The sequence below is a fragment of the Nycticebus coucang genome, chromosome 10 (genome assembly GCF_027406575.1).
Source record: "Nycticebus coucang isolate mNycCou1 chromosome 10, mNycCou1.pri, whole genome shotgun sequence".
NCBI lineage: Eukaryota > Metazoa > Chordata > Mammalia > Primates > Lorisidae > Nycticebus > Nycticebus coucang.
In genome coordinates, this window is record NC_069789.1 from 115,406,749 (window position 1) to 115,428,899 (window position 22,151).

The window sequence follows — 22,151 nt, forward strand, 5'->3', positions numbered from 1 at the left end:
ATGATAGGCACTAGTCCCACATCTTCCTGAACTCTCACAACCCACCCATTATGAGACAAGAGTGCGATGTACTCTTGGCACGACTGGCTGCAATCCCACTCTGGTGCGGCACCCAGTATGGGCTATGTATCACTCTTTTGGGGCCTCAGTTTCCTCATCTGTATATGAAGATAATAAAAGTAATATCTACCTTCTAAGACTTACAAAAATTGAACTTGTTAACATCCATCCAGTACTTAGAAGACAGCCTATCAAGCAGCTGGATATCACAGAACCAAAAGCTAGTGCTGTTGTTTTTTCTTCCAGTTTTGGCCAGGATTGGGTTTGAACCCGCCACCTCTGGCATATGGGGCTGGCGCCCTATCCCTTTGAGCCACAGGCACCGCCCGTGTTGCTTTGTTTTTTCTGAAACAGAGCTTCAAGCTGTCTCCCTGGGTAGAGTGCCACGGCATCACAGTTCACAGCAACCTCCAATTCTTGGGCTCAAGCTATTCTCCTAACTCTGCCTCCCAAGTAGCTGGGATTACAGGCCCCCACCACAGTGCCCAGCTATTTTTTGGTTGCAGCTGTCATTGTTTTTTGGGGGGCCCAGGCTGGATTTGAACCCACCAGCTCAGGTGTATGCAGCTGGCGCCTTAGCTGCTTGAGCCACAGGTGCCGAGCCTAGTGCTATTTTTTTGTAACTTGTTACGGTCCTGCCAAGGCTACCTGCAAACTTCTGGACAGTCCTTACTTGAGCCTCTTCCAAAAGCTCACGTCACTTTCCCCACCTCCTACCTACCCAGCCTTGCCTTGGGACTCACCATCCTCACTGGGAGCTCCAGGAGATGAATCCGAGTCTGAAGAGCTGCCTGGCGGGCCCCCACCAGCCGAGGGGTTGCCTGCTGCTTCCTTCAGCCATTTCTTCCTCTTCTTAGGGGGTGGCTCAGCCTTCACTTTGGTGGGCCGGGCCTTGGGCAGTCGGGAAGTGGTAGGCTGTCCTGTGGTGAGGCTCCGCTCAGGCCGTGCCTGCCGCCCACTCGTGCCCCGCTCTCCGCGCAACAGCCGCTCCCCACGCATCACTCTCTCCTTCTCCTTTTCTTTCTCCTTTTCCTTCTCCTTCTCGACAGGTCGAGGTAGAGAGGGCTTCTCAGGGGCAGGGGGGTCAGGCACGGCTGTCTCAGGCTTCTGCTCTGGGGGCTTCTCAGATGTTGTCTTCTCAGGGGTCTCAGGCTTGGGAGGGGGCGCTGGGACCTTGGGAGGAAGTGCAGAGCTGCCCCCGGCAGATGCAGGGTTCTTGGACTGTCCAGAGCGTCTAGAAGGGATTGGAGTTGGAACTGCAGTCAGCAGCCACCTAGAAACCCAAATCCTCCTCCCTGGGCCCCCCTTTTGCTCTTATACCCCTCTTTCTAGGTCTCTGCTCCCCCTTTCTGAGTGTCTGTTTCCTTCCCTTACTCTACTTCACCCTTGTGGGTTCTATCCCCATGCCCGTGAGCCCTGTGTGCCACCTGTCCCCCATCCCCCACTGTACCTTACTGGCACTGGAGGCCGGTGCCAGGGTTTCCGAGCACAGACCCTCACATAATCCTTCTTGTTGACATTTTCTAGGAACTTCACATAGAGGCGCTGGTAGCGGTTTTTCGCATCCCCAAAATACCCCAAATACTATGGAAGGAAAGAGGCACATGACGAAGTTCTTATCCCCCTAGCCAAGCAGCCCGACACACAAGCCTTCCACCTTCTCTGGGCCACCACGGCAGCCACCCTGAAGCCTGCCAGGAGCTGGTGCTGGAGACCCCCTTCCAGACACATTTTAAGAGCAAGAGTGAGTCAAATCCATGTGTGAGGGACACCCTCCCTAGAGGCCCCCAAGTCGTTATTCCCCTCTGCAGGCTTACGTTACTGGTGGCACAAAACTGCCTCTGGCCATCCTTGATCTCTGGAGTGAATTTCTGTAGGAGGGCTTTCTGGACTCGCCAGATCGGTGGTGGCTCACGCCCCGTCTGCAACGCCAGCTGAAGAGGAGGGGTGAGGCAACGCCAGCAGGGTCAGCCCGTTTCTGCACCTCTCACCCCTAATCCCAGGCCCTCCAGCCTCCCTCACCCACCACTCCCTTAGAGAAAAGGCATAGTCATCAACCAGCCTCATTCATCTACTGACAAATATCTTCTACTCATGATGTCCTCAGCCCTGGGTGCAGCTTGAACCTGGCCCTGTCCTCCTCCTGCCCACTCAGCATCTTCACCAGGCTGCTCGTTCTTGTGCTACAGGGTTTCAATGATTGTCACTTCATAGTATGATAGTATAGGTAATGTACTGGATGCTGGGGCACAGTGGTGAACAAGACCCACTGCTCATGGTTTCAATGTCTGTGTCCTCCTAAAGTTCACAGGTGGAAACCTAATAACCAAGGTGACAGTGTTAGGACGTGGGGCTTCTGGGAGGTTATTAGGTCATGAGGATGGAGCCCTCATGGACATGATTGGTGACCTTTTCATAAAAGCATCCTCAGAGCTCCCTCATCCCTTCACAGGCACAGTGAGAAGGCACCACCTAAGGAACAGGCCCTCACCATACGTGGATCTGTTGGCACCCTGATCTTGGACTTTCTAGCTTTTAGAACTGTCAGAAACAAAGTTTTGTTGCTTCACAGCCACCCAATGTAAGGTATTCTAGTGGCACAGCAGCCCAAAGGGACTGAGACACCAACACGAGGCATTTATGGGCTTTCTTTATGGAGGTTACAAGTGAGACAAAGAAATTAACAAAACAGGGTGAGTTTGTGGCTTGCGCCAAGGACAGGGGACAGGTTACCTGAGACTATGTCTTCAGCATATCCACATTGGGGAAAACATAGTGATAGAAAGGTTTCCCCCCACTATTAGACACCCACCACCACCACACAGTATGCCCCAGCTGGTCCAATCAAAGGACATGAATTAGACCTTGGGGAGGGAAGGCGACAACAGAGGAGGCAGACACAGGTACAAAAAGGAAGAGCGCAAGCCAACCCCCTGGATACCATGGAAGCCTAGAGGAGGGACCTCAAATTCGATCTGAATCCAAGAATGTTTCCTGGAAGAGGTGATAAATGCTGAAAAGAGTTCCTAGAAAGAAATGTCTCTAAGAGAGGCCTACATGAGCAACTGGCAGGATAAAGAATAAGGACAAAGTGAGAAATGTGCACTAGACACTGTGACAGCCCAGAGAAAAATGACAGGGTAATCCTTGTGTTCAAAGAATCCAGTCAAATGTCAAATGATCAACAGGATTCAGAGGATAATACCAATTGATTAGTCATGGCTGCCTTGAGTACCATGCTCAGCAGTAATAAGTTCAGGGACTGATTAGTGAAGTCTGTCACAGGCATCGGCTGTACCATAGGGCCTGCCTGCCAGGTACTGGCTGTCTACTCTTGGTTTTGGACAAACCGCTTTCACACTCACATTTTTGGTGTCTAGGATCAGCCAGGGCCAAAGTCTCATACTAAAGTAAAGGAAGATAAGACAATGTGCCCTGATCCCCTGTCTTTTATACCAAGCTACCGCACAGTTCCCTAATCTCCTTCCTGGTGACCTCAGGGGCCAGGTCAGAGGCCCAAGGATGAAAAAATCTATTTAGAGCATATCCTATTTGCTCCAAAACCTTCTAGGGCTCCAGATGCACACAACTCAGCCTGGCAGAGAGACTCTGGCTCAGTTTCCTCTTCCTTCTCCTGTACCTTGCCCAGCAGGCCATTAAGACCCCTCAAAGCTCAGCAGACAAATCCCAGACTTCCTGAGCCCAGCTTTGGCATATACAGAGGTGCCCTTTCCATTCAATGGGAATATGATACTCCCTGTTTTAGTTCTCAGAAGCCTTTGAGGAAGCCATCAGAGCATTTCCCCCAACCAGGGTAGTTTGCCTCTCTGTGCTCCCCTCCCACTCCCCATCTGCTTCCTCTGAGGACCTGCTGACTCTCTGGCTGGGGTTGGGCCCCACTAGCTCACCACATCCTTACTGGGCTTGGTGCCTTCCTCCACATGGCTCTTGCAGGACCCCCACCCTAATCATTTGGGTTGACTCTGACATCATCCTCACTCATTTCCCAATCAGGGGACCAGTCAGTCCCCAGCCCCTACTCTTGTCTCTCCTCATCCCAATCAAATCACTGACCACACCCACTGCCAGTCACTAGGAAGGCTGTCTTGCTCACAGGCCCTCCCTGATGGAAGCCCTGACAAATCGCTGACCCCGTCATTGCTCCAAATGCTGAGCAGGACCAATCAGATTCTCTCCCAACAATCAGAACTGTGATTACCTAAGACATATAGCACAAGCAGCAAGAGGCAACTAGAAGCTCTCAGGTATGGTATTAATAAGAAAGCTGCAAGGTCCCGTTAACTGTGGATTCAGTCACAGAACAAAGGAGATGGGCACTACCTCAGTCATCTGTCTCTCCTAGAAAAGCACATAGCCTGATGTCTTTGACAGCACCCAAGGATCTCATCACAGCTTCTGAAGTCTGGAATCACCTGTCCACTGCCAACAATTCCAGCCCCAGTATTCACTATGTAGCCATTCAACACCTTGCATCTTCACGCACCACAAACATGTCAGGTTTCTCCCCTCACTATGGGGCCTTTGCACAGGCCCCTCCTATTGTCTGGACTGCCCCCCTCATACTCTTCTCCACCCAGTCAATTCTAACATGCTGAATCCTCACAATAATCCCCAGAAGGGAGATAATGCTCCCATTTTACATATAGGAAAACAGCAGTTAAAGGGCGAGCTAGCCCCACATTGTCCAATTTAACAGCCCCTCCCCACACAGGGCCCTGGAGTATTTGAAATGTGGCTGGTCCAATTGATATGCATAGTGAGTATAAAATATACACTGGATTTTGAAGGTATGGGACACAGAAAAGGATATAAAATGTCTTACTAGCATTTTCTTTCTTTTTTTTAAAAGACAGACTCTTACTATGTTGCCCTCGGTAGAGTGCCGTGGCATCACAGCCCACAGTAACCTCCAGCTCTTGGGCTTAGGTGATTCTCTTGCCTCAGCCTCCCGAGTAGCTGGGACCACAGGCACCCGCCACAACACCCGCCTATTTTTTGTTGCAGTGAGGCCAGCACCCTACTCACTGAGGCACAGGTACTGCCGGCCGGCTATTATTTCGTTGCAATTGTTTAGCTGGCCCAGGCTGGGTTCTAACCACCACCCTCGGTGTATGTGGCTGGTGCCATAACCACTGTGCTGAGGGTGCCGAGCCACTAGGATTTTCTCTTAATAATATCTCACTTAATGTTAAAAGATCATTAATTGCTATTTGTTTGGTTTTGGGTCTTTTTGCAGCTGCCATTGTTGTTTTAGTTGGTCATGGCCAGGTTTGAACCCACCAGCCTTGGTGTATGTGGATGGGGCCCTACCCACTGAGCTACGGGAACCGCCCTCTACATTTATTTTCTGAGGGATGGGGGGGTCTCACTCTGTTGCCCCAGGGTAGAGTGCACTGGTGTCATCATAGCTCACAACATTTTCAAACTCCTGGACTCAAGCCATCCTCCGGCCTCAACCTCTCCAGTAGCTGGGACTACAGAGCCACCATACTCAGTTAATTTTCCTATTATTTTCTGAGGGATGGGGGGGGTCTCACTCTGTTGCCCCAGGGTAGAGTGCACTGGTGTCATCATAGCTCACAACATTCTCAAACTCCTGGACTCAAGCCATCCTCCTGCCTCAACCTCTCCAGTAGCTGGGACTACAGAGCCACCATACTCAGTTAATTTTCCTATTATCTTATAAAGTCAAAGGTCTAATCTCCAATCTTGGCCTTCAGCAATCCTCCCACTTCAGCCTCCCAAAGTGCTTGAGCCACTGGGCCCACTTGATATCTACATTTTTATAGGATGGTCCAAAGAAAAAAAAGAAAAACACCCACAAAAAAATATGAGACAGAAATCACGTATGGAAATGCTATCTGGCCCTTTACAGAAAAAGCTTGCCACTCCCTGTACCAAAGACTTGCCCAAGTTCACCAAAAGCAGTAACAGAAGCAAATGTTTACAGGCACCTTTTGTGTGCCACCCATTGTCATGGAACAGGATGTGCCATAATGACAGAGCTCCCAATTTACAGGTGAGGAAACTGACGCTCCCCACTAGTCCAGTTCAGAAGTGGTCAAGATTTGAGGTGAGGCAGTCAGGTTAACAGTTAAGCTATGCCCTTAACTACACCAAAGATAATATCAAAGAAATATCAACTTGCCCCGTCTCTAGGCCCCTAAAAGAAGTCCCCTGGTATCTGCCTAAGTAGCTTGAGGTTGTATCCCCCATTAGTACACATACTTGAATTGTATTTTAAGCATCTGAGTCCTTGCCTGGCCCCATCCTCTGTCCCATGCCAGCTGGAAAGTGGTATCAGATGGCTCTGGCTCCAATCCCAGCTCAGCACCTGCCAGAAGACAGACTCCCTCTCTCTGAACATGAACTTCCCCATCTGTAAAGTGGGGATGGTGAAGGTCCCTGCACTAGAGCCCTGTTCATTTGACCCAGTGCTGGAAGCCCAGTAGCATCAGCCATTGGAACTGCCAATGTTTGACTAGAACATACATGGAGAACAGATGAGTCTGGGGCTGAGACACTGGGTTATGTGGGCTGGCATGGCTGGCTATGTATCCGACTGGGAAGGCTACTTTACCCAGTTTCCCTGGCTGGAAAATGGGGATAATAACCCTTAGTAGGAAGGATTTTACCAGTCTGCACCTCCATTTCCTTCTCTATAAAATAGTAGTCCCTATAATATAATGAAGGGTGATTATAAAGATAAAACTTGGGAATGGACAGTGGTGGCAGTTACACAACAATAAATATCCATAATGGCAGTGAACTGTACACTTAAAAGTGGTTAAGGCCAGGTGCAGTGGCTCGTACCTGTAATCCCGGCATGTTGGGAGGCTGAGGTGGAAGGATTGTTGGAGGCTGGAAGTTTGAGACCAGCTTGAGCAACATTGCAAGACTTTGTCTTTACAAAAAAAGTAAAAATTATCAGCCAGGTGTTGGTGACATGCACCTGTAGTCCCAGCAACTCCGGAGGCTATGGCAAGAGGATCACTTGAACCCAAGAGTTTGAGGTTGTAGTGAGCTATCACTGCACTACTACACCCCAGCCTGGGTAACAGAGCAATAACCTGTCTCTTAAAAACAAAAAACATACTGGCTCAGTGCCCATAGGACAGTGGTTACAGTGCTGGCCACATGCACCCAGGCTGGCAGGTTCAAACTTGGCCTGGGCCACCTAAACAACAATAACAAATGGAACAAAAAAAACATCCAGGCCTTGTGGCAGGTACCTGTAGTCCCAGCTACTTGGGAGGCTAAGGCAAGAGAATGGCTTAAGCCCAAGAGTTTGAGGTTGCTGTGAGCTATGATGTCATAGCACTCTACCACTCTAACACAGTGAGACTCTGTCTCAAAAAATAAAGAAATAAATAAAAACATACCACATTCTGACTGTGACATGTCCAGAGTCCTATCTCTCGGGTGTCAGTAGACATATATATATATATATATGTATTTTTTTTTTTTTTTTTGAGACAATGTTTCGTTCTTGCTCAAGCTGGTCTCCGAACCTGTGAGCTCAGGGGAACCCACCTGCTTCAGCCTCCCAGAGTGCTAGGATTACAGGTGTGAGCCACCACACCTGGCCAACATTTTTTTTTTTTTTGAGACAGAGTCCCACTATGTCACCCTTGGTAGCATTCCATGGTGTCATAGCTCACGGCAACCTCACACTCTTAAGCTCAAGTGATCTTCTTGACTCAGCCTCCCAAGTGGGACTATAGGCAACGTCACAATACCCAGTTATTTTTAACAACAGGGTCTCACTCATGCTGAGGCTGGTCTTGAACTCCTGAGCTCAGGCAATCTACCTGCTTCGGTCATCCATAGTGCTAGGATTATAGGCATGAGGTACTGTGCCCAGTTGACAGTAGACATTTCTTTTTTTGTGTTTTTTTTTTTTTTTTTTTGACCGGGGCTGGGTTTGAACCCGCCACCTCCGGCATATGGGACCGGCGCCCTACTCCTTGAGCCACAGGCACCACCCGACAGTAGACATTTCAATCATTGCTTTTTGTTTGACATCTTCCTCACCTGTCTAGTGCAGATGGTCAAATCAACCTTAGGAACAGTTCAGATAAAATGAAATAACACATACAGGGTGCTAAGGGGGTGAGGCTGGGGACACAGGAGGACACCAGGGACTTTAGGCACTGGGAATATTCTGGATACAGGGCTAGGTGAGAGGGTCATGGATGCTCATTCCAGCATTTTGCTTTATAACTCTAATTTATATATCACTTATGGAAGTTCTTTTGTAGGTACTGAAAGAATATTGAAAAGATATTAAGGTATAAGAATATATAATCTGGGATTGGTGGGGTGGGGTGGGGGCAGAAATACTAGGAGGTGATGAGGGTAGAAGCTGAGTAATGGGTGCACACAGCTCTATTATTCTATTTGCTATACTTTTCACACAATAAAAGTTGATTAAAAAAAACACAGGGAAAAATACATTAAGTCCTCCCCATAAAACACACCAAAGAAAAAAGTGTAATAGGAGTTATTTTCCTTATAATTAATTCATAACACAGTTTTTCCATCTATATTTCGTTTTCTTTTTCTTTTTTTTTTTTTTTGGAGACAGAGCCTCAAGCTGTCGCCCTGGGTAGTGTGCCCCGGCATCACAGCTCACAGCAGCCTCCAACTCCTTGGCTCAAGGGATTCTCCTGCCTCCGCCTCCCAAGTAGCTGGGACTACAGGCGCCTGCCACAATGCCGGGCTATTTTTTGGTTGCAGTTGTCATTGTTGTTTGGCAGGCCAGCTGAAACAACAACTTGGAATCCGCCAGCTCAGGTGTATGTGGCTGGCACCTTAGCCACTTGAGCCATAGGCACGGAGCCTCCATCTATATTTCTGAAAGAACAACACCTGAGATTTTAATTTAATCTAATTTTTTTTTTTTTCGAGACAAAGTCTCACTTTGTCACCCTTGGTACAGTGCCATGGTGCCACAGCTAACAGCAACCTCAAACTCTTTTTCTTGTTTGTTTGTTTGTTTTGAGACAGAGCCTCAAGCTGTCGCCCTGGGTAAAGTGCCGTGCCATCACAGCTCACAGCAACCTCCAACTTCTGGGCTCAAGCAATTCTTCTGCCTCCGTCTCCCAAGTAGCTGGGACAACAGGCACCTGCCACAATACCCGGCTATTTTTTTATTGTAGCCGTCATTGTTATTTGGCAGGCCGGGGCTGGATTCGAACCCGCCAGCTTAAGCGTATGTGGCTGACGCCTTAGCCACTTGAGCCACAGGCGCTGGGCCAACTTCAAACTCTTGGGCATAAGAGATCCTCTTGCCTCAGCCTCCCAAGTACCTGGGACTACAGGTGCCTGCCACAACACCCGGCTATCGTTTGAGATGGGGTTTCACTCTTGCTCAGGCTGGTCTCAAACCAACGAACTCAGGGCAATCCAACTGCCTTGGCCTCCCAGAGTGCTAGTATTATAGGCGTGAGCCATCACACCCAGCCTTTTAATTTAATTTAAAAGTGACAATAGGGCTCAGTGCCCATAGCACAGTGGTTATACCACATACACCTAGGCTGGGCCAGCTATACAACAATGACAACTGCAACAAGAAAAATAGACGGGTGTTATGGCAGGCACCTGTAGTCCCAGCTACTTGGGAGGCTGAGGCAAGAGAAGCACTTGAGCTGAAGAGTTTGAGGTTTCTGTGAGCTGTGACGCTACAGCATTCTACTGCAGGTGACATAGTGAGACTCTGTCTCTAAATAAACAAACAAATAGGGCAGCGCCTGTGGCTCAAGGAATAAGGCGCCAGCCCCATATACTGGGGGTGATGGGTTCAAGCCCAGTCCTGGCCAAAACTGCAAAAAATAAATAAATAAATACATAAATAAATGTGACAATAAGAGGCCACAGTCAATGACAAAGATTGATATGGAGAATGATCTTAGCTTTCAGTGCCACCATCAGAGGGACTCCTAGCTAAGCTACTGATCACCTGTTCTGCCTCATGCAAAGCATTACACAGGTATCTGATGTCACCTTCCCTTATCAAGCATCTTTCATAATAATCCTCTGATCCAACTCTATCTGTAGAGGTTGGCAAACCTTTTTTTGTAAAGGGCCAGACAGAAAATATACATCTTCTCTGCTGTATGGAGACAGTTTGTAGATGTCAATGAATTCGCATGGCTATGGGCTAACAAATTTTATTTATTTATTCTTTCATTTATTTATTTATTTTTTTTTTTTTTTGTAGAGACAGAGTCTCACTCTATGGCCCTCGGTAGAGTGCCGTGGCCTCACACAGCTCATAGCAACCTCCAACTCCTGGGCTCAAGTGATTCTCTTGCCTCAGCCTCCCAAGCAGCTGGGAGTACAGGCGCCCGCCACAACGCCCAGCTATTTTTTGGTTGCAGTTTGGCCTGGGCCGGGTTTAAACCTGTCACCCTCGGTATATGGGGCTGGCGCCTTACTGACTGAGCCACAGGCGCCGCCCCCTATTTATTTATTTTTTGAGACAGAGTCTCAAGCTGGGTAGAATGTTGTGGTGTCATCATAGCTCACAGCAACCTCCAACCCTCGGTCTCAAGCAATCCTCTTGCTCACTTTTTCTACTTTTTTATTTTTTTGAGGCAGAGTCTCACTGTGTCACCCTCAGTAGAGTGCTGTGACATCACAGCTCACAGCAACCTCAAATTCTTGGGTGTAAGTGATTCTCTTGCCTCAGCCTCCCAAGTACCTGGGACTACGGGAGCCTGCCACAACGCCTGGCTATTTTTTGGTTATAGCTGTCATTATTGTTTGGCAGGCCCAGGCTGGGTTGGAACCCGCCCTCTCTGGTGTCTATTGCTGGCGCCCTAGCCGTTGAGCTACAGGTGCCAAGCCACTTTTTTCTATTTTTAGTAGAGATGGGGTCTTCTTTTTGTTCAGGCTGGTCTGGAACTTGTGAGCTCAAGCAATCCACTTGCTTTGGCTTCCCAGAGTGCTAGGATTACAGGCATGAGTCACTCGCCCAGCCCAATAAAATTTCATTTACAAAAACAAGCAATGGGTGGGTTTGGCCCAGCAGCCATGGTTTCCTTGTGGTAGAGTAACTAGACATAGTGACTAGGCTGGTCTATGTAAAATATCAAAGATACCCCTGACACGTTGACACACAGATGGTGTGTATGCGTACTCGTGAGTACATATGTCAATGCCTCCCATTTCCACCACTACAGGATAAATCACAAAGTGTTGTCACTAAGTGTGTTCCCTGGCTCGGTGCCTGTAGCTCAAGTGGATAGGGTGCCAGCCACATACACCATAGCTGACAGGTTCGAATCCAGCCCGGGCCTGCCAAACAATGATAACTACAACCAAAAAAAAAAAAAAAATAGCCAGGCGTTGTGTCGGGTGCCTATAGTCCCAGCTACTTGGGAGGCTCAGGCAAGAAAATCACTTAAGTCCAAAAGTTGGAGGTTGCTGTGAGCTGTGATGCCACAGTATTCTACCCAGGGCAATAGCTTGAGACTCTGACTCAAAAAAAAAAAAAACGAGCGGCTAAGGCGCCAGCCATATACACCTGAGTTGGCGGGCTCAAATCCAACCCAGGCCCTCCAAACAATGACAGCTGCAACCAAAAAATAGTCGGGCATTATGGCAGGCGCCTGTAGTCCCAGCTACTTGGGAGGCAGAGGCAGGAGAATCGTTTGAGCCTAGGAATTGGAGGTTGCTGTGAGCTATGATGCCATAGCACTCTACCCACAGTGACAGCTTGAAGCTCTGTCTCAAAAACAAACAAACAAACAAACAAAAAAACAAAGTGTGTTCCCTAAACCAGGGCCTCATCTGCTTTGTTCATTATTGTGTCCCTAGGGACCACAGCAGGGTACCTGCGATCAGTGTTCACAATCACTTTATCTTACCTACAGGTGCTCCACACACATACACACATGCCAATAATACCTCAGAGGACTACATGTCCTCTGTTAGAGAACTACTATTCCAACTGGCCACTTCTAAAAGCCCTGTCCTACTAAGAATTCCAGAGTAGCCCAGCGAGTCTGTCTTAGCCATTTCCATACACATATATGTGGTCTCCAACGTGAGTCTGTCATCCAGCAGGTGCTTAATAAATGCTCAAGTCACCAAATCTATTAGGTCTAGTTTTTGGACAATGCTGGGACTTACCTTGAGAGAAGGGATGTCCTCAGCACGGATGACAAACTCATCCCGCTCCCGGAAAATGCCCTCTCCACCACTCTCGCCAGCCTCCTCATCTGTCTCCCCACACACGGCCGCCGTTTCCTGTTTCTTGGCCAGGTGCAGGGGCCGGGCATCAGGTGGCTCAGGGTCCTCAGGGGATGGGGCGGCGGGCTCCTCGGGAGGGACAGCTGATGAGGCAGCAGCTGGTGGGGGTGGGGGTGGCGAGGGAAGGGCTGGTGGAGGTAGTGGTGGAGGTGGCGGTGGTGAGCTGGGCACAGGGGCCACCAGTGGTGGTGGCGAGGGCAGAGCCGGAGGTGGTGGCGGTGGCGGTGGCGGCTGAGGCTGAAGCGTAGGAGTTGGGGCAGGAGGGGGGGTGGGAGGGGGCTTCTCTTCCAGCAGCGGGGGCTCTGGGGTAGAGAGGGATGTCAGACAGGCCTGGATGCCATTCACTGTCTCTTAATGTCTTTCTGTACCAAGAGCTCCTCGGTCCCTAACTGCTACTCAGCCTCCCAGTGGCCTTTCTGCCACAAAGTCATTCCTTGAGAACCGTCCCTGTTCCAGTAGCTATTTTGAGACCCTGAGACCCATTCTTCAGACCTGAAACTTCTCCTTGTAGCTTCAAAGCCCTTGTGTGGCTCATAATTCTTCCTATTGTTCCTCCCACCCCCAAGTTATCCCTCCCTACCTGTGTCTATCTCCTCCTAGCCCTTGCCCTCATCCACCCAAGCCCTTCCCAGTCCCATTCTGCTCCCTTAAGAGGCTCAGGGGTGTTTAACATCTTCCTCAAACTTCCTGAAATCCCTGATTCCCAAAGCTGTGGTTCCTCCTTTCCTACGTCTTCAGCTGTGCCCTTTCCCTACCCTTTGATGGCTCTCTCATCCTGGACATTTTCTCCCACTCCATGCCCCAGCACTCTGCTTGGTACCTTCTGGCTTTCTTCATATTTTCCCTGAAGCATCTATTCAGCCTTACCTCGTGCCCTGCTCCCCAAGACTTCTCTGAACCCAACTCCCACTCCCCACCCTCAGGCTCCCATGCTTCTATTTCCTTCATTAATGCCCCTTAAATTCTGTCCAAAGCTCATCTCTGGCCAGAACACCATCCAGACACTGCTGGACCTCCAGCCTTCCCCTCCTGCCCACTCCAAGACCCATGCCTATCCTCAAGTCTCACTCTGCCCTACAGACACCTTCCTGTTCCTACTACACATCACATTGCTCACTCCTTAGAGCCCTCTCAGGCCCCACATCCCCACCAGTTTCTGAACCTCTTTCAGTACTTTGTCCCATAGCCATCATTTATCACCTGACCAGTCTCCCTGCTTTCTCCAGTGCCCACCTTAGGGACCCTCCAAGTCCACATAGCACTTCTGGACAAATTAGAAAAAATATTCTTTAAAACACTTATTTGCTTTCAATCAGGAAATTACCTTCAAAATTACACAAATCTATCTCATCTGTAATAGTCTCCCATAAGTAGTGAGTAACCTACACACTATATCTAGTGACTACAATAACCCAAATCCTGCCCTGCCCCCAGACCATGTTCCCAGAGCTCACCGGGTGTGCCACTGCCGTTGGCACTGGGGAGTCCAGGAAGAGGGGTTGGTCCTGGGACTGTAGCTGGGGTGGCCAAGGGTGGCCCATCTGGGGTGGAGGTGTCCTTAGGCCCAGTGAGGGGCGGATCATCAAGGGCAGAGATGGCGGAGGAGATGCTTTCCTGCAGGTCTCGGTTCTTGGCGACAGAGTCTTCTTCATCCGAGGAGAAGGACGGCAGCGTCTCGAGGTTCCGCTTAAGCTCCTCGTCTAGCCGCTTGCAGGGTGAAGGGCAGCCCAGCCCCAGCCCCTCACTCTCTGCAGCCTCCAGTGCACCCCCCAGCCCAAAGGTGCCAGCAGGCGGGGGGTGTGGCACAGCAGGGGCAGCAGGAGGCTGGTGCTGTAGGCCTCGTGTTGGTACAGAGGGTGGCACACTCTTGGGAGGGCTGAGTGGGGGCGTCAGCCCTGCCTGGTAGAGTGGTGGGTGGCGCTTGCCAGACTTGAGGAAGTCCAAGAAGGAGGCCATGAAACCCGACTTCATTTCCGGCTGCTTCTCCTCCACCTCCTTGATCTTGGCCTCGATTTTCTCCCGAGTCAGGCTCGAGTCCAGGCTATTGTGGTCAGCACCCGATATGGCATCACCAGAAGAGGCTCCCAGACCCTCGCCAGCCTTGGGCACAGACAGCTTGATCTAGACATGGAGGCAGTGAGGAGTGAGAGCCCAGGGGTACAGGCCCCCAGCACACCCTTACTTAAGACCTAAAAGTCCAAACTACCAGATGCAGCCTGTGAGATCCTAACCTCAAACCTCCAGACCCCCTTGTCTTACATTCCAGAATGACAGGACTGGAGTTCCTCTCTTGGAAGGCCAGTGACCTTTCTTTACTAATAGCCTAGTCCAAGTCCCCAGGCCCTTCTCCCACAAGACCCAGGAATACAAGATTCCTGGTTACCTATATTTGGCAAAAACCTAAGCCTTGATCCCCTGCTCCCTATGAACCAAGTTTCAATTTTTTTTTTTTTTTTGGAGAGTCCTGAGCTATTGTCCTGGGTAAAGTACCATGGTGTCACAGCTCACAGCAATGTCAAACTCTTGGGCTTAAGTGATTCTCTCGCCTCAGCCTCCCAAATAACTGGGACTACAGGCACCCGGCACAATGCCTAGTTGTTTTTTTTTTTTTTTATAGTTGTCATTGTTTGGCAGGTCTGGGCTGGATTCGAACCCACCAGCTCCAGTGTACATGGCTGGCACCCTAGCCACTCAGCTACAAGCACCCAGCGCCAAGTTTCAATTCTTACATCAGTAGACTCTGGAACTCCCACCCCAGACTCATTTCCTCACCGGCTTTAGGAGCATAAACCTTGTCTCCCTGTCCCCAAAATGCCCAAATCCTTTCCTTTCCATAGGATTCAGGCATTTGGTCCCAGCCCCTCCAAGACCCAGATCCCCTCACCTTAAGTGGCTTCAGGGGCTCCAACCGGGTGGCCCCTGCCTCCTCAGTCTTTCGGCCCCTACCACGGCCCCGGCCCCGGGGTTTCTTGGCCCCATCGGTGGGCACAGATGCCAAGGCTGGCCCTGCAGTGGGAACTTCCAGTGGGCGGATCCGGGGCCTCCCACGGGGCCGGGGAGGACCATCACGTTTTGCCTTGGTGGGCTTGCGGCCTCTGCGCCGGGGTCCATCAGGGCCTGGATTAGGTGGGCAGAAGTCGATGTCACCCAGTGGCGAAAGGGCTGGGCGGGAGCGGCAGCTGGACACCAGGTCTGGCAGGCGTCGGGGGTTGAGACGGATGTCAGCGGGCACATCAGCCTTGTCCTCGTCCGCCTCAAATTCGTACTCCTGGGCATACAGCTTCTTGGGGGTCTGGAAGGGCGGGTCACGACGCCGCAGCAGGTGGAAAGAGGATGTCTTGAGCAGCTTCTTTGGCTTGGTAGAGCAGAAGATGGGCGAGGTTAGGCCACCCTTGGGCTCAGAGGCTGGTGGTGGTGGTGGTGGTGGGGGAGGTGGGGGTGGTGGGGCAGCCTGGTGGGGTCCACTCTGAATCAGACCCAGTGGCTCAGCGTTGACCGTAGAGGGCAGCTCAGGGGGCTTGTTGGGGTCCAGGCCCAGACCTGGTGTTGTCGGCCCAGTTCCAGATGCCCGGCCAGGGCAGTAGGGCCCATAGGGATCATAGGCAGGGGGGCCTGGAGGGGGCCCAGTGCCCGCCTTGGGATCACCCTCATCCTCAGGTGGCCCGGTCTTGCTGTAGTCATCTGCTGCCCCTCCACCAAACATCTCCTCCATTGTGGGGAAGAAGCTGCGCTCCTCATCTTGAAGTAAGGAATCCGGGAAGCAGATGGATGTCAAGGGTACGAAGCGGGGGGCCTTGGTCCCTTGTGGGCTGGGGCTGCGGTAGGCACCCGCAGGATCCTTGCCTTCTGAGTTAGGTGGGCCCACACCTCCATCACCAGGCCCTGGGGGCAGTGGCTCCAGGGCCCCAAGCAATTCCTGCATGGCACCTGGTGGCTCCAGGCTCTCCTCAGGTCGCAAACGGGGACTGGGTGCTGCAGGTTCCAGGCCATGGCTACGGAGGTGAGCCTCAAGTTGCAGGGGTATGGGTGGTGGTGGTGGGGGTGGCGGTGGGGGCTGCTGGGGTGCCCCATCACGGGTTGCTGGCTCAAGGAGGTGGACCCCGACTTTGGGGGCATTGGAAGAGGGGCTGGGGGCATGGCTGAGGACTGAGGGCAGCAGTTGGGGGGGTGGTGGGGGCAGCACCAGTGGGAGGTCAGGGCCTCCAGCCTCCAGGAGGAGGCCATGGGGTGTGGGCTGGGCTGATTGAGCCGAGGGAGGTGGGGGCGGTGGGCTCTTCTGCAAGAAGGCTCCCAGCTCCTTGGCACCTGTCCCATAGTGGACAACTGAGGTGGCCAGCCCCTCAGGGTTATCACCGCCCCGTTCTGGCCCTTTCTTCTTCTCTTTCAGCCTCCCCAGACCCAGCTCGAGTGCTGCTGTGGCACCCTCGTCCAGGCTGGCACTGGTGCGGATGACACTTTGCAGGTGGTACCTCTGGGGGTCTTCCTTGGCCAACTCATAAGGTGTGCCTGGTGGTCCCCCAGCCCCACCACTTCCCCCAAGTCCCTTGGCGGCATCTGCTGCCCCATCCTCGCCCAAGCCATCTGCCCCTGCGGTCCGAGGGGGGCTGGGTGCCTGCAGGAGGTGCTGGATAAGGAACTCCTCATCTTCTGTGCGCTCAGCAGGAGGCCCACCAGGACCAGCCAGCAGCTCTGAGCCATCTCCCTTGCCCTTGTAGCCACCTGCTCCGGATGCATAGCTGCCGGCTCCTGGAGGCGCCAGGAATGGGGCTGAGGCCAAGACTGAGCTCAAGTATTTGCCAGGGGCTCCTGGAGAACCCACTCCAGGAGGGCGGCCAGTGGCAGGCGGTGACTGGAGTGGACGAATGATGTGAGAAGGGCTGGCCTCCCCACCACCTCCCAGGGAGCTAGGTCCCCAGCCACCTCCATGGCCCGAGAGTGCTGGGGAATGGCCAGTACTATAGCTGAGAGAGGGGCTGGCTGTGGGCAGCCCCTGGGAATGGGCAGCTGGGCCTGGGTAGGGCTCACCCTGTACCCCATACAGTTGCCCCTGCAGCTGGTCTGGGGAGTAGCTCTGACATGTAGCTAGGCCAGGAGGTGGGGGACCACTGGGGGCTTGTGGGGGGGCCCCTGAATAGCTGGGGCCTTTGCTCAAGTCCTGTGCTTGCCCCGCTCCAAACCCTTGCCCATAGGCCTGGGGTCCCAGAAGCCCTTGAGGCTGACCAGGGGAATAGGCCTGGCCCCCTGCCCCACCAGCCCCAGAGGCCTTTCCAGTGGCATAGGCTGCTGCTGGCCCTCCCAGGCTCTGGCATTTGGGCGTGGCAGTCGAACGAGGTGGTGGGGGCCTTGTGGCACCCCCTGCAGCTGCTCCATAACCACCTTTGCTAGTCTTGTAACCAGGTGACTGAATGATGGGGCGGTAACCTCCACCACCACCACCACCAGCCCCACCTCCCCCAGCTGCCTCAGGGCCTGTGGCTCGGCCTGATGTCCCAGCTGTGGCTCCACTGGGACCAGCTTTGCTAGGCTCCCCAGCACCTGGGGAGGGCTCCCCACCACCCAGAGGGCTACAGGCCAGGTTGGCCCGGTGCCCCATGGAGGGGTAGCTGCCTCCACAGCTCAGGTAGTGCTGGAGGGCATGGGCTGGTGGTGGAGGTGGCGGGGGCTGAGCACTGGCTGGCCGCTGGTAGTGCTTAATTACGGTATCCTGGCGGGGCAGGGCCCGTTCAGGTGGTGGTGGGCCTGGGGCAGTACCCGAGAAGTTGTAGAGCTGTGGGGAGGATTGCTCAGCGGCAGCAGCGGAAGAGGAAGCCAGCAGATTGAACTGAGTTGGGATATGACGGGGAGGGGGTGGTGGGTCTGGGGGACCAGGGCGGTAAGGAGGGGTTTGCGCTGGACCAAGACCAGCAGGCCCTAGGACGCCCCCCCCTGCCAGGCGCTCAAAGCCTAATGAGGAGGGTACCGTGGGTGCCTGTGTGGGCTTCAGGTGTAGCACATCATGAGGGGACAGGAGCCCATTAGCTGGAGGACTGAATGGGGGGTCCTGGAGGCTGAGGGACGAGGGTACTGGGAAGGGGCGGCTGCCAAAAGAAGCTGGGTGCTGGTAGGCTGACAGGGCAGAGGAGGACGGAAACGTGCTGGAACCCGGCAGGGCGCCCGAGATGAAGAGTTCCGTAGGGCCTGGCGTGTGCATGGCTAAAGATGATGAACATTGGAGGTCAGAGTGGACCACAAGCAAGCCCCACCCTGCTCCTCCAGGGCTGGCACTGGGCTTACCTGTTTGCCAGGAAGGACTGCGGAACTGGGAGAGGAGAGAGGAGGCAGAGGGGCCAGGCTGGGGACCCCGGGACTCCAGGGCTGAGATGAGGTTCATGACGGAGGCGTCAGGCCCTGCTGAGCCCGCATGGTGGAGGCCAGTGTCGAAGAGTCCAGAGAGGCCTAGCCATGCATAAGGAGTAGAGTCAGCCAGGTGGGGGAGTGGGGGTAAGGCAGGGTTAAGAGAGAAACAAAGAGTCCAGAGACAAGGTGGTTCAGGGAAACGATTTGATGGAACAGAAAAGGGCAGATTCAAAGAGGAGAGAAAATAGTCAGAATCAAGTTAACCAGACAGGACTGAGGGAAGGGAAGGGGGGAAAGGTGAGGCAATAAATGAGGATGGGGGGGCAGTCCAATGACAAGGGCAGTAGGCCTGGGTATGAAAATGATAGACCCAGAAGGAGGCAGGAGCAAAAGGACAGAGTCCTTTGTAAGGCCAGGGGAGAGACCAAATGATTTGGGCAATTCTAGCCAGGCAGGGTAAAGGACAGGATGATTGGAGTCACATAAGGACTGGAGAACAAGTCAAAAGGGGTTCAGCCAAGGTGAGAAGATTCAGGGGGAAAAAGGGCAAGGAAAAAAGGGGCCAATCAGGTGGGTCAAGGGTCAATGTGGACAGCACTATCTCATTGCTGGTACATCTAGGAAGGGAGAAGTATCATCAAAAGAAGGGAACCAATCAGAAGCACTGGAGACAAGACCAAAGGGTCAAATAAGGTAGTGGGCAAATCTAAGAAAAAAGGGGGAGGGCCAATTGGAGCCAATCAGGAAGAAAGGGAATCAGAAAGAAAGGGAATCAGGAAGAAAGAATTCAGAGTTCCAAGGAGCACAGAGCATGAGGCAAACCCAGAAGGAAAGGATTGGGGTGAGCTGGAAAAAAGAGGAAAAGCCTGGAAGAGAAGGTGGGATTTGGGGTCTGATGGGATAGAGCCAATTGGAGCGAAAGGGGCAGGGCCAGAGACAGGGGCGGACGAATCCGGCGTGAAATTAAGCGGCGACTAGAATCCTCAGAGGCAACCAATCAGAGGAGAGAAAGTATGGGGCGGGCCACGATACACCATACAGCCAATTAGGAGGGGGTGGAACTTTCAGCAGCCAATCAGATCCCTCTGAGGGAGGGGTAGCCCAAGCGGGGCGGGATGGAGGCCGTACCTGCAGGGTGGTGGTTGGTGGCATAGCTTTGCAGTGGGTGGGGGGCCGCGTAGGCCTGGCGGTGTAAGATGTCCGTCTCGGGGTGCGAGGTCCTGGAGCTGCCATAGACCAAGCTGAGGAGAGGGGGTGAGATGTCAGAGGGTTCTCCCAAGCTGCCCTCTGAGAAGGGAGTTCAGGAAATCCCCCGGGGAGTAGGGGGGAACCGTCCAGATGACTGGGGCTTATACCAAGGAACTCTGGGCCCTAAAGGTGATAAGGCAAAGTAATGGGGATGCCCAACTAAAAAGCCACAGAAAAGCCCCTACTCCAGAGCCCTAATAAATAGTCTCACGTTTACAAACAGACATGCACAGGGATGAGACAAACACACAGGAGAGGGTGCAAATCAGAGTATCTTGAGTTGCAAAAGTGAAAGGAGTGGACCTCCTACTGAGCCCTCCCCTGCTGCCCTCATACTCTTATCTGCTCCCCTCAACCTGAGACCGGTGACACAGGCCAACTGTACCAGTGCACATAAATGCCCCCTCTTCTGCAGACACGTGGGAACACATAGGCCCTGAACCTCATGGAGTGGTGCAAACCAAATCCGGAGCAGGAGGCAGAATGTTCCCCAAACGGTCCCAGTAGAGTATGGGGAGGAGAGAGGATAGGACCAGGGGACAGTACCAGGTAAGGTGTGAACAAGAACACCGTCCATCCCCGGAGGTTGAGGTTCAAGTGCATGGGCCCATGCAAAGCCAGGTATGTATCCAAACGGGTATCCAACTCACCCGTGGGGAAGAAAAGATACAGAGTGAAGAGTCCCACAAGGAAAATCCTGACACACTTGGGGTTATGCCCAGCCAAGCTGGGAAACCCAGGTGTGTGGAGGGGGGAGGTGTTCAGGGGCAGGTGAAGTGGGAGGGCACCACATAGATATGCAGCAGGAAAGGGAAAGATTCACAGGTGAACACGCTGCCAACCACGCACGCAGAGGGACCACACTCACACACACAAACACACACCGGGAAACATCAACGACCCCAACACTATGGCCAAGATTTAAGAGGGCAAACACTCGATTCCATGCCATCAACTAAGAGTCTCTGCTTTTGGGGGTGGGGGAATGGAAGGGGGCGTGTCCCAGATGCTAAACTCCCCCCACACACACACACAGAACCCCAGTTTAGGAAGGGGGCGGGGTCCTGTGCCCACTCTGCGCGCGGGAATTTCTTGGGGGGGCTTGTGGCGCGGCCTCGCGCAGTCCCGGAACAATAGAACCCGGGAGGGGGTGCGCGCCCCCCAAGCTTGCATTCTAATTCTCCTTTCCTTCCCACTTTGCAAAAGCAGAGCTTGGGGTACGAGAGGGAGGGGTCAGCAAGCTGGGAATCCAAGGATGGGGGGAAGTCCAGGCCTTGCTTCGCCAGTCCCTCCCACCTTCCCAAGGCCTTCCCGTCCAAAATTGTTTTGCACCCCCATTTTCCCGCTGCATTTCTTCCTCTGCATGCCGGAGCTGGCTTTGGCAGAGTTTGCAATTTGCAAACTGGGGCGGCGGCGTTGTTACAAACCGAAGAAGGCCGCTCCCTTGCAACCCGGAGGGGAGTTTGTGATGCACGCGTCGCCGGGCGGGCCCGGCCCGGCCCGGTTGGGCCCCCACCCCTTGGCCCCTTTCTCAAGGCCACCCTCAGCTCCTTACCTAGCTTTCGCTGACCTCTCGTAACTCCATCCCGCCCCGGCGCCGAGCGGGTCCCCGAAGCCGGCGCTGGGGTAGTTCCTGTCCATGAATTGGCCGCGGTGGAAATTGGGGGGAGGGGGAGGGAGGGAGGGAGGGGGGCGCGCGCGCGCTCTCCTCCGCCGCCGCTCCCTCCGCTGCTGCTTTTTCCCCCCCTTTTCTCTCTCTGTCTCTTTTTCTCTTTGCAGCCACAGAAGGCCCGGGAAGGCCCCGGGCGGGGGAGGGAGGGGTCAGGGGCGGAGGGGCGGGCAAGGGAGGGGGTGCAGCCACTGAGCCAAGGAGGAGGGAAGGGGGGTTTCCCCCGGAGGAGGGAAAGGGGGGAGGAGGGACCCCGCTGTCTCCGCCTTTGCCCCGGAGCTTGCAAAAGAGAACGGGGGGGCGCGCGCTCGGGAGGGGGCGTCCCGGGCGGCCCCCGGGTGGGTGCAGGCGCTAGGTGCTCGCTCCTCGCCGCCGCCGCCGCCGCCTCCTCCTCCTCTGCGTTCACGGTGCAGCCATCTTTGCACAAGGCGGCTGGGGGAGGGGGGAAGGGAAGGGGGGCGGGCGGCGGGGTGTCTGGCTGCGCTCCGCTTCCTCCCACAATCCCGTGCAAATGAAAAAAAAGAGAGAGAGGGAGAGACTGAGCGCAAGCAGGGCCTGG

The 22,151-nt window shown here is 53.3% G+C and overlaps 1 protein-coding gene across 1 annotated transcript in view; it reads right to left on the reverse strand.

Moving 5' to 3' along the window:
- Positions 1–22,037, reverse strand: part of PRR12 (proline rich 12) — a 31,564-nt gene extending 9,527 nt beyond the window's left edge. Inside the window, exons 1-9 of the mRNA XM_053606572.1 lie at positions 21,479–22,037; positions 19,804–19,916; positions 18,613–18,774; positions 15,224–18,531; positions 13,794–14,460; positions 12,220–12,641; positions 1,878–1,994; positions 1,511–1,644; positions 804–1,294 (exon numbers count right to left, since the gene is read on the reverse strand). Coding sequence (XP_053462547.1) covers positions 804–1,294; positions 1,511–1,644; positions 1,878–1,994; positions 12,220–12,641; positions 13,794–14,460; positions 15,224–18,531; positions 18,613–18,774; positions 19,804–19,916; positions 21,479–21,564 — 5,500 coding nt within the window. The 5' untranslated portion in view covers positions 21,565–22,037. The remainder of the gene's footprint in view (positions 1–803; positions 1,295–1,510; positions 1,645–1,877; positions 1,995–12,219; positions 12,642–13,793; positions 14,461–15,223; positions 18,532–18,612; positions 18,775–19,803; positions 19,917–21,478) is intronic.
- Between the last annotated feature and the right edge of the window lie 114 nt (positions 22,038–22,151).